We start from the raw sequence: 16,951 nt of genomic DNA on the forward strand, positions 1-16,951 counted from the left end.
GTAAACCTACTCAATTTTAAGGCCTTACAATATCCCTCTAGGTTTATGTTGTCTTTATCTTGTCTTTGTGGGAAGATACTTCATCTCTTCATCCTCAAACTTGGGTCTTTTGTTCTTCTTGAACATTATCAGCTTATTCTTGAACATCTTGCTTAAAAAGAATGTGAGAGGAGAATTATCGTCAACTCTTTTCTTTTACAATCTCTCTTTCAAGAAGGTTCATAGGTACTTCTTCAAAGGTACTATCATTGTTAGACAATGATCCGTATCTGGTTCTCCTGACTCAGGTACATCTTGTTGTTGTGATGGTTCATGCTTTGTCAGCAGCTAACAACATCTCATTCTTCATCAACCTCTGTTTCTTGAGTGAAATCATGTTCTGCAAAATTCTCAAAAATTTATAAGAAAATATTTCTATGCAACAGAGGGAAGTACCACATGAACACTTAGTACATCCAAGTACTTGTACTCTGATTTCACAATTCAAATTTTCTCAATTTTTTAATGATCAATCAAATCTTCAAGAACGGTTAAATTTTTAATAAAAGAAAAAAGACACTCTATTTTGGATTTTTGAATTTTCTAACTTTTAAATAAATGAGAACATAAACAGAAACGCAAATAAACAAAGAAATTAATATACAATTACAATTGTAATGGGATCAAAATCGTTCTCAGGCAGACCAAGGAACATTTTTCAGTACATGCATAATCAGACAGGTCTATGCGATTGCCAATATGTTTGTCCTCTTAAACCTAACACTCAACATTCAATTTTTAACTTCGTGATATGTTTAAGGTAATGATATACTATAATACCCGTGTGTCCCATACCATGACATACCCCCGCGATCAAGGTAAGCACAACAATTCATCATAGCGGGGAGTATACTGAGCTCATCCTTTCATTTTACAACGTCAGACCATTGGTGACAGGCCAGTACTTTCGTACAGCAGAGCGACCAATGTTTGTGTCCGACGAGGGTTAGGCAAATACCTTTTGGTACGAATTTTGCTTTAACAGCACATGGAATTCCCTCGTTTGAGTTTATCTTCCTTTAAGGTTTTTGGCCTCTTTGGCTCTTTTAAGATATCCTGACTGTGCCTAGGTCTGCATATAATTTGGTTGCAACAGAAGGACAGCCATGATATCCCCGAAAGACACAATAACATAAAGACCCAAAACCTCAGAAGTTTTCTATCTATCAACGCAAGATTTATGACCATAAAATCATATGTAGATGGTATGTTACCCACATGGTGTATAGTTTGTTATACTTATATCACTTGGTATCTTTTATCTTTTTGAGCGTTAAGCCTATCGACATATCACATTAGATTCTAGTCTTTTCAGCTATAGCACCTTACACATGTTAGTCAAACCCATTAACACAAACTTTTATTTCATGTCCCATATATGCACAAACTCTTTTTGTCTCTTTATCTTTTTGTCTCTAATTTAAAATATATATACATATATCTCTCTCTCTACCCCCCTAAATTTGTGCATAAATCTTATGCGTAAATTTACCTTATAAAGAAAATGTATGTGCAAAAAGAAAAATGAAAGAAAATGAAAATATTTTTGTTGTTTTTTTCTTGACCGTCCCGTCATCAGATTTAAGACCAATCAATATCAATATTAGAACACAAAATTTAAATTGTACCTTTTCGCTGATTTTATCTTACCTCCCTTATCTCCTCCAAAGGAAGCATATCAACTATAAAGAAATAGAACTTTTTGCAACAGTGAGATGTTACCTGTTATATCTCTGGAACAACCGCTATCAACATTCCAAGGAGATCAGTAAGACATTGGTACCCTAAAAATAAGGAGATTGGCCTCACCACACTTGTACCAACAGCCTTGGACAAGGCTTCCACACATTCTTTTACATTTTCAGCTGGCCTTGTTGTTCAATTTCAGATGTTGTGGGCTCAGTCAATGTTTCACACCTTGATTCAGTTGAACCACTTGAGTTGCATTCCCTTTGTGATGGCTTTGCTAAATCCTTTGTTGTTAATTTAGCTGCTCCAGAGTACTCACAACTAGATTCACTTGATTCAACTGATCCCAATTTCTTAAAATCAGTTGCTTTAGGTGACTCACATTTGGAGTTAGATGGTGCAGCTGGCTCAGTCGGTTCATTTGGTGATTATTCATTTGAAAACTGACTTTCCGGTTGGTTTCCAAAAACTCTTTGTTCATTAGGATTTAAAACCTGAAAATGTTTGTCAACAACTGCATTTTTCTCAAAACTCAACTTCTCTGTTTGCTTAGAGACATTCTCTGATTTAACAAAAATAGGTGCAGATACTGGTTCGGTTGTCTTTATTTCATTCTTTTTAGGCTTCGAGATTTTAATTTTTGCGGTCTTGACTCTGTTACTGGTTGTTTAAATTCTACTGTTTTGCCAAAAAAATCTGATGCATCTAAAAATCCGTTGGTAAAACAAGCAAAGTATGTTCCACCTAAATAAAAGTCGAAAAATGTGTGTGATGTTAATTCAGATAACAAGATTTCGAAAACACATGACACCAATAAGCAGGGTGAGGATCAAAGTAAGTCAGTTCGTCAAGGCCTCAGGGTCCACACAAGTCTTCAAGTTCTAAAAAGGATGATAGATCTCTAGCGAAGCCACATGTGAAATGACAAATATGCTACAAATGCGGCATCGTTGGTCACATAGCAAGAAATTGTATGCATCGTCCAGAAAAACTCAAGGAAGGGGAGCATCAGAAGGCTCCAAAAGGGAATAACAAACAATCTAAAAATGTGAAGGTTGAAAAACCTAAACCTGTGAAGAGTTTGAATTCCAAGGTGAAAGGAGAAACTCTTAAACAAGAATAATCAATTCAAATCTCCAAAACAGATTTTGTAAAGTACAAAAAGTTTAACAAAGAATAAGCAAATATGGAGACCTAAAAGCGTTGTTCAATCTACTCCTTCAAAATCCTCATGTTCTAGTAATAAACTGCCTGCTCAGACAATAACATGGTTTGGATGAAAGTGACATATGTGAATGCGAAGGGTTTACGCACCACCACTATGGCATGGGTACTTAAAACTAGTTGATCCCACAACATGTGCAGGAATGGATATGGAGGACTATCATTAGACTTTGGTATATTGATAGTGGTTGTTCCAGACATATGACTGTAGACTTATCCCAGCTTAGTGACCTTGAAGAATTTAATAGAGGATTTGTTTCTTTTGCGGGAGGTGAGAAAGGTCAGATAACCAGTAGACACACTGTAAGGAATGGTGATCTCTGTTCAAAAATGTTAATTATGTTCCTAAGTTGAAGCATAACCTACTAAGTGTTTCTCAATTTGGTGACAGTGCTACTTAACTCCCTTCACCAACAAGAGTTGTCTAATCTTAAAACCAGGAATTGTCATTCTTGAGGATTGGATTTTGATGAAATCTGACCGAAAAGGGAACACTTATGTAATTGACATGAATAAACCACCATCTGAAAGCGTTACTTGTTTATTCTCTAAAATCTTTGAACACAATGCCATGTTGTGGCATCGTCATCTTGGACATGCAAATGTAAAAAAAGTTGAACTGTCTTGCAAAATTGGGGTTGGTAAGGGATCTACCTGTTAAAGATTTCATAACCTTTGAAAAATGTGTTTCGTGTGCAAAAGGTAAACAACATTGAAAACCCCATTTTCCTAAGTTGGTGAATTCAATTGATAACATGCTGCAGCTTCTTCACATGGATCTTTTTGGTCCAATGAACGTGCTTAACATCTCAGGAAAGTCTTACTGTTTAGTTATTACCGATGATTTCTCACGTTTTACAAGGGTTTTCTTCTTAGCCAAAAAAGTGAGACTACGGAGCTTGTAAAAAGATTTATCATTTGTATGGAAAATCAAACCAACAAGAAGGTGAAGGGGATTCGAAGTGACACTGGAACTGAGTTCAAGAATGCAGAGTTAAATTTCTTCTGTGCTTAAAAAGGGATTGCTAGGCAGTACAGTGTTGCAAGAATTCCATAGCAAAATGGGGTTGCGGAAAGAAGGAACAAAACCCTTATTGAAATAGCTCGAACTATGTTGTGTGACTCCAAGCTTCCTGTTTTCTTCTGGGATGAGGCTATAAACACTCCATAGCTGCAACCTTACCTTCAGCAATTGTGCCTGATATGCAAGAAACTCCAGATCATATAGATTCTCACAACATAGAAGAGGAAGCTTCGAATTCATCTGATGATGAAGGCTCGTTAAATAATCATGATGACTTGTTCTCACATGATACTATTCCTGAAAATTATGTTGTGGAAGATTCTTTGGAAGAATCTGTGGTTGAACCCTAGGAATTAGCCACAACTGATAATTTGGCGAATCTGTCACCGAAAGGAACAGTTCCAGAATTTGCCGTTCCTACTAGTATTTAAAGGAATCACCCGGTGGAGAACATGACTGGACCTACACGGGCTGGGATCTTGACCAGAAGTCAGACAGGAGATATAAACAAATGCTTATACTCGTGTTTCATTTCACAAATAGAGCCAAAAACTACCCTTATGGCTCTTTGAGAACCACGTTGGGTAGACGCCATGCAGGATGAGCTAAACTAGTTTGAGAAATGACATGTTTGGAGGTTGGTTAAGTAGCTTCCAGGAAAGAAATTACTCGGGACAAGATGGGTTTACCGCAACAAGAGAGATGATAGTGGAGTGATTGTGAGAAACAAAGCAAGACTGGTGGTGCAAGGTTTCAGACAAATTGAGGGGATTGATTATGACAAAGTGTATGCCCCGGTGGCCAGATTAGAAGCCATTCGAATTTTCCTTGACTATGCATCATTCAAAGGGTCACAGTTTATTAGATGGATGTTAAGACGGTGTTTCTCTATGGAAAGGTGAAAGAGGAGATTTATGTTGATCAGCTGCCAGGTTTTGTCAACCAACGCTATCCAGGGCATGCGTATAGGCTCGATAAGGCACTGTATGGGTTGCATCAGGCACCCCGTGCATGGTATGCGACTTTGATCGAGCACTTGCTCGCAAATGGATACACTCGTGGAGTCATTGATCAGACCCTGTTCATTCGAAAAGTGGGAGAAGACCAGATTTTAGTGCAAATCTATGTGGATGACATTATTTTTGGGTCCACTAGTGATGCACTATGCAAAGAATTTGAAGATGTTATGAAGAAGTAGTTTGAGATGAGTGCTCTGGGAGAAATAAACCTTTTTCTGGGATTGCAAGTTTGTCAAGACTCAAAGGGTATCCTGATTCATCAGGGAAAATATGTGGATGGCATTCTTGCGAAATTCAACCTTCAAGATGCCAAATCGGCAAACACCCCAATGGCTGAGAGACTAGTTCTCACAGAAGATCTGGAAGGAGAGGTTGTTGAAGAATCATTGTACCGGTCTATGATTGGGTCTTTGATGTATCTGACCGTAAACAGACCAGATATTATGTTCGTTGTGTGTCAGTGTGCACGTTATCAGGCTACTCCTAAACTCTCTCATTTAATGCTATTAAGAGAATCTTTAGATATCTTAAAGGAAAACCTAGACTTGGTCTTTGGTATCGTACAGATTCTCCATTTGATTTGTGTGCGTTTTCTGACAGTAATTTTGGAGGTGTGGACAAGGATATGAAGTCGACATCAGCTAGATTCAAGTACCTGGGTGATAGACTCATTTCTTGGCAATGTAAGAAGCAGCAGATTGTGTCGCTGTTAACTGCAGAGGATGAATATGTAGCTGCTTCGGCTTGCTGTTCACAGCTGATATGGATCCAACACCAACTATTGGATTACGGTTTGAATTTCTCTCAGACTCCCATTTATTGTGACAATGATGTTGCAATCCAAATAGTGAAGAATCTTGTGTATTTTTCAAAAACTAAGCACATTGCCATAAAGATACATTTTATTCGTCACTCGTACAACCAGGGAGTTATTTCAATGGAACAGATTCACACTGACGACAATGTCACAGATCTGTTCACAAAACCAGTTGATCGAGCATGTTTTATTGCACTTTTAGAATTGCTCAAAATGATCCAATTCGAGGACTGAACTTGGTTACAAAAATATTTTTCTTCGATTGTATATAAATTTTTTCATTAAAATTGTTTTTCTTTTATTTCTTTTATTTTCAATTTTAAGTAAAAATTTAGGGGGGTGTAGTCTCTCAAAAAAAATACAAAAACATTAAAAAAATTCAGAAAAATACAAAAACATAAAAAAAATCAGAAAAATACACAAGCATTAAAAAATTCAGAAAATTATAAAAACAGTTTTTGTTAAGCTCTTTGGTATAACGCAGGAAATTAAATGAATTTTCACTATGTGGATTAAGGCTGACTCATGTAAGACCGATATTGAAATGAACTGACTCTAGGGTGATCTGTCGGCAGGCTTAGTCCTGATGGCTGGAAATTTTGGCTGGTCTTGTGCAGAACTTAAGGATAAAATATAACCTTAGTAAAGAACGTCACTTAGAATTAGTACATTTCTATTTGAATGCTTGTGTGATGTCCCGATACACACAAGTTTGGTCTAGTTCTGAAATCTTTTTTGAAAAACTCGTGTATTTCCTCTGTTTTGCGTGAGCAAAGACCTGGAGATGCTAGGCAACGTCAGCTTCTGTTGCATCCGAATACATGCTGACCTAGTTGTACGTTGTCGTGCTGTAGATCAAAATACACCAGAAAGAGGCCTTCTAGAGCCCAAAAGAAACCCCAAACCTATATCAAATTGAAAAAAAATCATTTGATCTGTATATTATATCCATATATCTCTACATATAATCTATTATGTTCTCTTCTCAACCAAGTCCTAGTCAAGGTTTCAGAATCCTAGAACAGGCGCCGTGAAAATATGTGGTAGGGAAACTCCTTGCATGATAGAGTGTACTGATTATAATTCCAGGAATTGATTGTGATTTGCTTGAGTGTTCAGCTCTCATACCAATTGTAAGTCCAGAGATCTTCGTAGGATATCACAAAACATTCAAGAGTGTAGAAAACAATTGAAAGTGTCAAGAACAAGAGAAAATAGGTTGTATATTCAGATTGTACACAAGCTAAATGCTTGTCTGGTACAATTCGTTCAATAATCAAAGCGCATACAACCAACAACTCTAATGCTTAACCCTAATAATGAACTAAACATAACATTACATAGGGTCCACATATAAATCGGCCCACATGGCCTAACCCAAGCCTACTAGAAAACAAAGTCCAATAACCTATAAGTGTGTTTGATAAATACAATAAGGTCTTACACTAACCTGTCGTGCCACGCGATGTGAGAGTCTTTGACTCTCACGTGGCGCGAGGAGGCACAATCCGCAGCTGGTTCTTCCCAGCTCGCGGGTTGGTCATATTTCTCTACCTCTTCTACCCCAATCACCTCCTAAGCCATTTATGACTAACCCTAATCAATGCCATTATAAATAGGAGCCGCCATACACTCCTAAACACATTTCAAACATTATAAACACTTCCAAAACATCAATCTAGCTCAAAATATTCAAGTTCTTGGCATATTGCACTTGTGTTCAAAACTGTGAGTTTGAACACATTTCTTCTATCTTTCTTCATGTTTTCTTACTTTAATCTCCTTGGACAACCTCTAAGGATGTTACCCAATGTTCACCAAGGTGTAACAAGGTGGTACATCACCAAACTTGAGGTCCAAAGTCAGATTATATTTTCTATTTTTATAAAACTTTTACAACTTGTTTGTTCTTTGTTCATCTTGTGGAAATCTTGCACCATCCTTGTTCCCAACTAAAATCATGTTGTGGGGTTTATGTTATGGTAAATTTCCAGAAGATTAGAGGTTCATAACCTCAAATACTTGTTGTCCTAAAAGGTCCTAAGTGAGCTACAAAGTGTTGCAACTAGCCAAGCCTTCAACCTTCAATGTTGAAAGACTTGTGTTTTGGGTAGGTGTGAACAATGGAAACCTTGGTTCTCCAACTTAGATTCCACTGCTCAGTTGTTACTTAGTAAACTGGTTAGTCCATTCCCTAAGTCACCAAATAACTTTCAAGTAGACAAAGTGAACAAACTACACCAAGTCTTCAAACATTATCAATGTTTGAAATGCACTCGTCTAGTTTACTCACTTGGTTGTTTTGGAGAATTAGGAGATTTTATTTTGTTCATATTCATGACCAACCAAAATTATAAATTCAATTGATGATTTTGTGCTTTGGTGAATCCATATAATAAGGTTAAATGGATGGAAATTCATCCTACCTCCTTGCATGACCATAACATGGTACTTTATGATACTTATGACGATTATACAAGCTATACAACTATAATATATATCCAATAAACTGAATCTTAACACCAACCAAACTCATGATTTAATGTTATGCCCTATGGTAAACATTATCTTGGATTATGATTTCTCATACTTGGACTTCCAATGGGCGAAATAGTTCCTATGAAAAACACATAAACATTGTGTCCAATTTGAGTGTTTTAACAAGATAACATTTATGTAGTTTCATACTAAGATACAATTCCGCATACGAATCCTAATCCAATCCATCATACTTACACGCCTTATTTATCCTTGAAGGCTAACTCGGTGTTCTCAAACTCTCAAACACATCAACTCACTTACGTGGAACTTCTACACAAAACGTGAGTATACATGACCCCTTTTTATTTTAATACACTTTGGGTGCAATATAAATTATCAAACTCACACTTACACCATCAATCACAGGATTCAATCAACCAATCCATTTATACATGCTAATGTGTTATACTTTAGGATACTTACATGCTAGAAGCCATTCTTGCACATTATTTGTCATTAACTTCATGAGTTATCCTTAACATGTATAGCGCTATAAGAGAAGCTCACTGCCCTTAGGAAGGGTCTATGATAAGTTATTCAATCAAAAGGTCTTGTTAACTTCGGTGACAAGATTACGCAACGTGGACGCAATTGGTTTGACATCTATTTGTTGCATGCTAGTTTATGTATCTTATGCCTTAGTGTACATTTTATGGCATGTTTGGATTGACTCAAATTTTTATACGTATGCTAGTAGACAATCTTGTATGCTCACCAATGCTTTATGTATTGACCGTTACTCTAATATATATTGTAGGAAATTTATGATGAGACGTTTCAAGAAATCTATTAGGATGCACTTTGAAACACACTATTTAAATTTACGTATTTCCTTGTTATGTTGTATTTCCAATTATTGTATTCCACTTTGAGACATTGTACAACTTTCATCAATGAAATTTTGAATCATTAAATCATTGTCATTCATAACAAGTTATGATGTTTTGAGCAATCTAGTTCATCTCACTCCGATATTTCCGCCATCGGTTGGGGTGTGACATTTATGGTGAGATCACCAACCCTAGGGGAGCTCTCCTAGGGTTGGAAATGAGATTAATAGGTTAGATGTGTACTCATATATTTGTTTGATTCAAAGACCAATTCGTGACGATTCGAGGACTAATAAGTGGTATCAGAGTGAGGTACTGAATCAGTTTGAAATAATAACCAATCGATTCACTCGCTTTTGAAATTTCAATCAATTTGATGTTTTTGCTGCAACAAGATGTTAATTTTTGAGGCCAAAAGGAGTTTGTTTAAAGTATGTGCAAATTCAAAAGTTATCAGATGTGGAAATTTGCAAATTCGGAGTTAAAGGTTCTAAATTACACATGTTTTATATATTTTGTCACTTTCTAATTAAAATCAGATTCAAATTTCTGGCAAATGCAACATCAAATCTTGATTTATATGTAATCAAATCAAGAATCTTCATTATCAAGGTTTGAGTTTTTATTCTCCATAACTTCATTAGATTCAAGTTCGATTCTCGTTCATCATCCTCGCATTTGTTCTTCTTTTCACATAGTAGTGTGTGAAAGTGAGTAGGGAAAGAAACAAAGTCTGAATTTCCTGCATAATTACCATTGTTCGGTGCGTGCACTTCCTCCGTGCTTGCACTTGAATATGTGGCGCAGAGCAACTACTTCTGATGCGTTCACTTTTGGATGTTGGTGGGTACACTTCTAAATGGATGCGTACACTTTGAACTTCAATCTGAGTTTGATGTCTAAATTAGATGAGGAGTGTTTAATTTTGCTGGTGACGAGATACAATTTTTGTGGTCGACGTTAAAGGATTCTGAGATTTCCATTTGCGATGGAGATCAAAAGATGTTTTAGGTCCGATTGAGTTTGCTAGAGGAAGAAGACGAATGGCAATTAAGGATGAGTCTACGATGAAAAGTGATGGTTTGCTTGAAAGGAAAGTCAAATAAGAGAAATTAATTTTGAAAGCTAGGTCATAAAATCAAATGAAGTTCACAAGTGGGCCATGGGTTTATTCGAAATTCGTTGGGCTGCCATTTAACAAATCTAAGAAATGGGCCGAATACACATTACTAGTTTTGTTTGAACTAGCCATGACTTTCCAAGTCAATTAAATGTGGGCTAATGCAAGACTACAAGCATATTGTGGAAATGGTCCTGGTGAGTGTTTATGGACCGATAATAGTTTTTATGGGCTCGTTCAAGTTAAATATATGCAAAGCAAAGGGGGAGTATTGAACTGGTTATTTTGAAATAAAGAAAGCTACGTACATTTGGTTTGATATTTTGTCTAAAACTCTATTTTTACAACATGAGTTTCAGGAATTTTGGCCTTTGGAATATTCATCTAGGCTACGAATATGTGAGATGGATACTTCATAAAAAGTTTCGAGTTCTCGAAGGATTCATTCACATGACGAATCAAACTATTTGCTATTTCTTCCGCTTCATAAAAGCTACGAGTACCGGAGATGGGTGATTATAGCTAAGAGTACCTGAGATGGGTATTTCATAGTAGGGGGAGAAATATTTGAAGACATTTGATTCATAATAACAAGAGTTTTGTCATGTGTGTGATGAAGTCGGCTACACGGGGTTCATTAGTGGAGGATTAAACCTATATTAGATGCCAAATATAGTAGAGAGATCATGCATAAAATTTACGTAGAGGGAAAGTTGCGGATTTAGTTGGAATCTCGAATTAATTAGGAGAGACTACAATTGAGGGGGAAAACCGAAATGAAAGGGTCCGGGTTATTGGTGGATTTCTAAAGATGTGTTACAAGGTGAAACTTCCTTGATATCATTAGTCAATGGTGGTTTGTAAGGCTCAAAATGTGACTTGTGATTATCAAATAGAAAGTGCATGCATGGACTAATTGTGTTCGCATGGGGTGCGAACATTATGATCTCTTACTATGAATAGGGCTTACATTGTAGTATTTAGATATATGTGTGAGTTTACGATGAGATCACCAACCCTAGGGGAGCTCACCTAGGGTTGGAGATGAGCTTAATAGATTAGATCTTATCTAAAATTAAACCTTGATTACCGACGAAAGCCTGGGCCTACACAGACAATGAACTACCGAGGGAGTGACCATCAGTAATATGCTCGCCCACCAAACTAACAAAATTTTGAAATAAGGCGCCCTTTTTTAAAATGTTTAATATCTTTTTGGGGTGTTCAGTAATGTTACAACTAGCAGAGCATGAAAAAAAAAACCCGATAGCAAGAAGTTATGATACATTAGAATGAGTCACATCAAAATCTAGTTTAGTATTTTGAATTCATCATTATCATTTTTCAGGATTTTCCTTCATTAAGGTAATTCAAGATGTATTTTCTTTTTCTTGTAAAGATATTATAACACATAGGATATTGAACCTCGTTAGTTTTATTAATAAGAATAAATAAACCCACATTAGCAATATAACCATGAAACATGTTCAACAATATATGTTGATAAAGATGATCATAAGAAATAATGTCACATATAAGTTACTACATCCTTGACACGGCAATGTTGCTGGGGTTTGGTCTCTCAAACAGTCTTAATGGCTGCCAATCATCATCATCAATCGCGGAGAAACATTTGCGCACCATTTCCTCATCGACTAGCTCTAGTTTCGAAGGTGACCACTGTCAAAATCATAAAGGGTCAATGATGTCAGTTACTAAATACACTAAGAACAAATAACTTTCAAAATAACTACATTATTAATATAGATATTTTGTATCCATTTTAACCATTATATAAGAAAAGATGTGATCAATTACCCGTGGTTTCCTATCTTTGTCAATTAGCATTGCTCTTGGACCCTGCAAGTGAAATTCTCATTACTTTGCTTTTAAACAACAATAATATTTATTTGAAAAAACAGTAAAACAAACATTTAATAATGTATCTAGTATAAACAAACCTCGTAAAAATCAGCATCAACAGTTCTTCGAAGAAGATGACTAACAACAAGATGTTCGCGAGCAAGGCAATGTTCAAGTTTCTGTGATCGTCCTTCTCGAATCTAGGGAAACATGAATAACTTAATCAAAATTCAACTCATTTTGTTTGTAGTTCATGTGGATTAACTTTATTCTGGTTTACCAGTTTTAATGCAAGTTTAATGCATAGAGGAGAAGCCGATTTGATCGATTTTATGGCATCAAAGATCCATTTTTCGTTTCTGTCAACAGCGAAAGTTTCCTACAAGAAAGCAAATATAAATTATAGTCAATTTGTATTTAGAAGTTTTTTTTTTTGTGAAGTGTAAAATAATTATGTAGCAATTTACTGAACTTACCAATGCTAATAATATATCTTCTACAGTTTCCTTTGAGAAACATTTGTTGATTATTTCAAGCCTAGCATCACACATTGGTATAGGTCAGTTACACATATATCTTTAATGCAATAAAGAGATTAGTACAAATTTATTTTAAAGTTAGTATTCATGTTTAATGTTAGTATTCATGAAAAAAATGTGACTTTATTTTTCCATATGAATAAAATATATTAAAAGTGTGACTTGTACATTAAAAATTGAAAAAAATAGGTGGGGAGTTAAGGAGTTTTCAAGTATGAAGGACAAAAAAATTAATTACTTTCAATTTGCATTTTCTGTTTTAATGTCTCTCTCATTTGCAATAAAGAGATTAGTACAAATTTATTTTAAAGTTAGTATTCATGAATAAAATGTGACTTTATTATTCCATACGAAGAAAATATATTAAAAGTACTTGTACATTAAAAATTGGAAGAAAAGGTGGGGAGTTTTCAAGTATGAAGGACAAAAAATTAATTACCTTGAATTTGCATTTTCTGTTTTAATGTCTCTCTCATTTGCATAATTATTAATAATTTCAGAGATTTTTGTTGTGTTCTTTGCATCTGATGAAGCCATCATGCTAAGTGCATTCTCCAGTGAAGCTAGATCCTATAATTATTCAAAGAAATCAAACGACGAGTTAATAGTGTGACAAAACGACCACTTTTTAGTGTTCTCCAAATACTTATATCGACGGCGAGTTACCTTCGAATGTACAAAGTGGGTCGCAAGACCACATTGAACCAGTTCAATTCCATTTAGTCTTACCCCGGTGAGCGCCACATATTCGCCTACAAATTCAAGAAAAAAGTATTAATAATGAACAAACAGAAACTTGAATATCAAGCAATAGATTTATGTTTTCGGAAGAAAAATTATATTACCAAAAAACCCTGGAAGTCGTGACAAAAAATGAGAGGAACCAACATCTGGAACAGATCCTATTGATGCTTCTGGCATTGCAAATATCGTGTTTTCTGTCACAATTCTAAATGCTGCATGCATTGATAATCCAGCTCCTCCTCCCATTACTATTCCATTTATAATAGCGATCTATGGTTTATCAGAAAATCATAGATCAGAGGTTATACATACACATACATAACTATCAAGTATTTGACATATGTAACAGTAAAAGTTTATGTAAAAGATGTTGTTACGTATGTAAACATAGGAATTTTGTTTATTTAAAAAAAAACCACTCGATGTTTTTTTAATGTTTTTTTTCTCAAAATGATAAAAAAAACATGCAACTTACTTGCACTATTTTTTCATTTGATTTTTTTTTTTTCATTGAGTTTCATGGGTTTTCTCAAATAAAGTGGGTTTTCAGTTTATCCTCTTATTAGGTTCATTATGAATAACCCTCTTGATTGTGAACGCTAGTGAACTAATCCTATCCCTTGATTATCAATACACAAGTGTAAATCAATGACAAGGATTTGATAATGAAAATACACTAGTGTATTTTACAATTTGATGATTTAATCAAACGTCAGGATTTATTCACTCAGTTTACAAATACACTAGTGTTCACTCTCAAACACCAACCTATTGCAAGTTTGTATGGAATATGTGGTAAAAGTGTGATCAACTTACGAGTGGTTTCTTATAGGTTCCAAGTAAGTAGTCTAGACTGTATTGTTTCCGAAAAAAGTTTGCACCGAAGCTCCAATTTCCTTAATGATATCGAATGCAAAAATGGACAAAAGAAATGTTAGTGCTAACGCGATAAATATACACTAATTATAAAACTAAACTACATGGGTCCGTCGATATATCTCAGATATTACTATACGTGTTAGTTAATATAATTTAAAGCAACTTTATGGCTGCCCTACATATGTACCCTAACGACAAGAAACAATAAAACTGTTAGCTGAGATGTCGGCATTAATAAGGAAAGAACTTTAATTTTAAAGTTGGTGGTAAAGTTGGTTGTGACTGAGCCGAGTCAGTTTTGGACTTAAATTAGCGAGCTCGGCTGGGATCTTTCATCAATCAGAAAAGTCGTGCTCGAGTTTGGCTCGTAAAGTGTTCGCGCTAGCTCGAGCCTAATCGAGCCGGCTTGTTACTTTTGCTATTTTTATAATTTTTATTTTTTTACAAGTAATGATAACATAAAATACAAAGACATAATAAAAAATAACATAACTTAATGTATTGTTTTTTTATTTTTGTAATATTTCAAAGATAAAAAGAAATATAAAAATATCATATGCATTATTGTTTCTGGATATCTTTATATGTTATTTAATAATTAAATTTAATTGAAGACTTAACCCCTTCCCATATATTTTTAATTTGAATACATTTATATATATAAAATAAAATAATTCGGTCCGGCTCACGAGCTCACAAGCCAAGCCAGGCTTAGCTTAGGCTCGGCTCGTTTACAAATCTAACCAAGCCGAGCTGACTTATTTACAGCTGAACTTTTTTTAAGCGAGACAAGAGCCGTGATTTTTTGAAAGATCCGTATTTAACACCAATTTTTTTTTTGTCAAATTTTCTTAGCTTATAGTTTCAACTTTGCAATGTATAATATTAATTTTTTATTAAATTTCTAGTTTATTTTTAATATTTTTAATTTTTGCAACATTAAAACTATTATCATTTATGTGCATCGCCCAACTTACACAAAATTTGACATGAAGTTGGAAAAAAATTATAGGTATAAGGTAAATTTTAATTGGTTTAAAATCAGAGAGGGAATATGTTTCATTGCTCTAGAAAAAAAGAAAAAAGAAACTATAAAATAAACTAAATATATGATGATTTGTTTGACGATATCGAAATATGGAAGTTATCTATAAAATGCACAAAATATCAAAGATAACTAATATACCTGCGTTCGTAAGCGTCATTACAGATGTAACATCCCCACCTGCACAAAATGCTTTTCCATTTCCCTGTCATGTATGAAATATTAGTCAGCTTGAAACTAAAAAATGAAACATCGTAAATTTAATAATATAATAGCCATAAGAACATACATGATTCAGTTAAATTGACCCAACACTATATAATAACAGCCAAAATAATTTCAGTTAAATTGACCCACATTATATAATAATAACCAAATAATAAAACAAAAATCCATTCTTCGAAAAGCGACGCATGTTAAAAGAACAAGATAACATAAATTAATATTATCATTCAATCAAGTGCTATTTGTTTGTTAATCATCAAATTGTATATAATAATAATATTTGGTTATTTTAAAGTTAGATATAATTTTAGACGATGTAGTTGTACCTTCAATATGATAAATTTGATCGTCGGATCGTACTCATGCGATTCAAGCATCCTTAACATTTGAACAATCTGCGAAAACGAAAACGATAATCGGTAAATCAAAGTTGTATACGTAAAAGACAAGTAAGAAAACAAGAAAAGTAACCATACAAGTTGGTAATTTAAGGCATTAAGCTTTCTTGGTCTGTTTAATATCACTTTCATCCCGCCAGATATTCCTTCGGTTGTTACCTAAGAAACAAAAACCAGCCGTTAGATGATATCGGTTTCTTGACCTTCTGAAACCGAAAATAAAATGACCCGAATTCAGCTTCAACCCAAACCCGTCTAGTCAAGATAACGAAGAACACGATGAACAATCTAACACTTTTGTAAACAAGATGTTGCAAACTAAAGAAGTAGAAAGTTAGAAAGATATGAAACCTACCATGCTTTCCTCTTTGTTAGACACAGATAGAGCCATTTTAGAGGATTAAAAATTAAAAAGATTATATGAAGATAGTGAGCTTGAGTTTATAATGAATTGAAGGGATGCATTTATAGGAAGAAGTGAGGATATCAGACTTGAAATTGTTGTCTTGGTTGTTTTTTGAAAAAAGATGCCAAATATGTTTTCTATTTTATGTGTTCCACGTTTTTTGAATTATAATATATAATAAAATAAAATTTGGTCTATTATCAGTGACTTAGCATGTTTTGATAAAATTTGGTCTATGTATGGAATTTAAGGTTTTTGTTTATTAGTGAATATTTTATTTTATTGCATATTTTGATAAAATTTAGTCTATGTATGGAATTTAAGGTTTTTGTTTATTAGTGAATATTTTATTTATTTAACTAGGTTATAAATATAATATTTAAAATTATGGGCAACTGACGGCTCTAAGGAAAGGGGGTGGAATGATCAAAGTCGTATCAAGATTCGCTTTTAGCGGTCAAGTGCTAACACAAAACGATTTATTATCCTTATTTGCGACTAACATTAACGATTTGAATTTCCATCTAAAAGTTTCTAACTGGATTTAGA

At 34.4% G+C, this 16,951-nt stretch overlaps 2 protein-coding genes across 2 annotated transcripts in view; one reads left to right on the forward strand and one right to left on the reverse strand.

Moving 5' to 3' along the window:
• Positions 1-2,175, forward strand: part of LOC118490394 — a 55,691-nt gene extending 53,516 nt beyond the window's left edge. The window contains exon 3 of the mRNA XM_035988007.1: positions 1,928-2,175. Coding sequence (XP_035843900.1) covers positions 1,928-2,175 — 248 coding nt within the window. The remainder of the gene's footprint in view (positions 1-1,927) is intronic.
• Positions 2,176-11,720: 9,545 nt separating this feature from the next.
• On the reverse strand, positions 11,721-16,575 carry LOC110929138 (probable 3-hydroxyisobutyryl-CoA hydrolase 3). The gene is made up of 13 exons (XM_022172259.2): positions 16,352-16,575; positions 16,075-16,155; positions 15,925-15,993; positions 15,515-15,578; positions 14,266-14,345; positions 13,551-13,719; positions 13,372-13,457; positions 13,145-13,275; positions 12,643-12,703; positions 12,447-12,545; positions 12,265-12,366; positions 12,122-12,163; positions 11,721-11,983 (listed from the first exon to the last, which is right to left on the reverse strand). The coding sequence occupies exons 1-13, from the start codon at positions 16,385-16,387 to the stop codon at positions 11,846-11,848; spliced, it is 1,158 nt and encodes a 385-aa protein (XP_022027951.1). The 5' UTR covers positions 16,388-16,575; the 3' UTR covers positions 11,721-11,845.
• Between the last annotated feature and the right edge of the window lie 376 nt (positions 16,576-16,951).

The sequence above is a fragment of the Helianthus annuus genome, chromosome 3 (genome assembly GCF_002127325.2).
Source record: "Helianthus annuus cultivar XRQ/B chromosome 3, HanXRQr2.0-SUNRISE, whole genome shotgun sequence".
Lineage (NCBI taxonomy): Eukaryota > Viridiplantae > Streptophyta > Magnoliopsida > Asterales > Asteraceae > Helianthus > Helianthus annuus.

Excerpts from the sequence above, each read along its gene's own strand:
- LOC110929138 (XM_022172259.2), bottom strand. The coding sequence starts at position 16,387 with ATGGCTCTATCTGTGTCTAACAAAGAGGAAAGCATG. Across the intron at positions 14,346-15,514 it reads AATGACGCTTACGAACGCAG|GAAATTGGAGCTTCGGTGCA; the intron begins GTATATTAGTTA and ends GATATCATTAAG. Across the intron at positions 13,720-14,265 it reads GAACCTATAAGAAACCACTC|ATCGCTATTATAAATGGAAT; the intron begins GTAAGTTGATCA and ends GATAAACCATAG.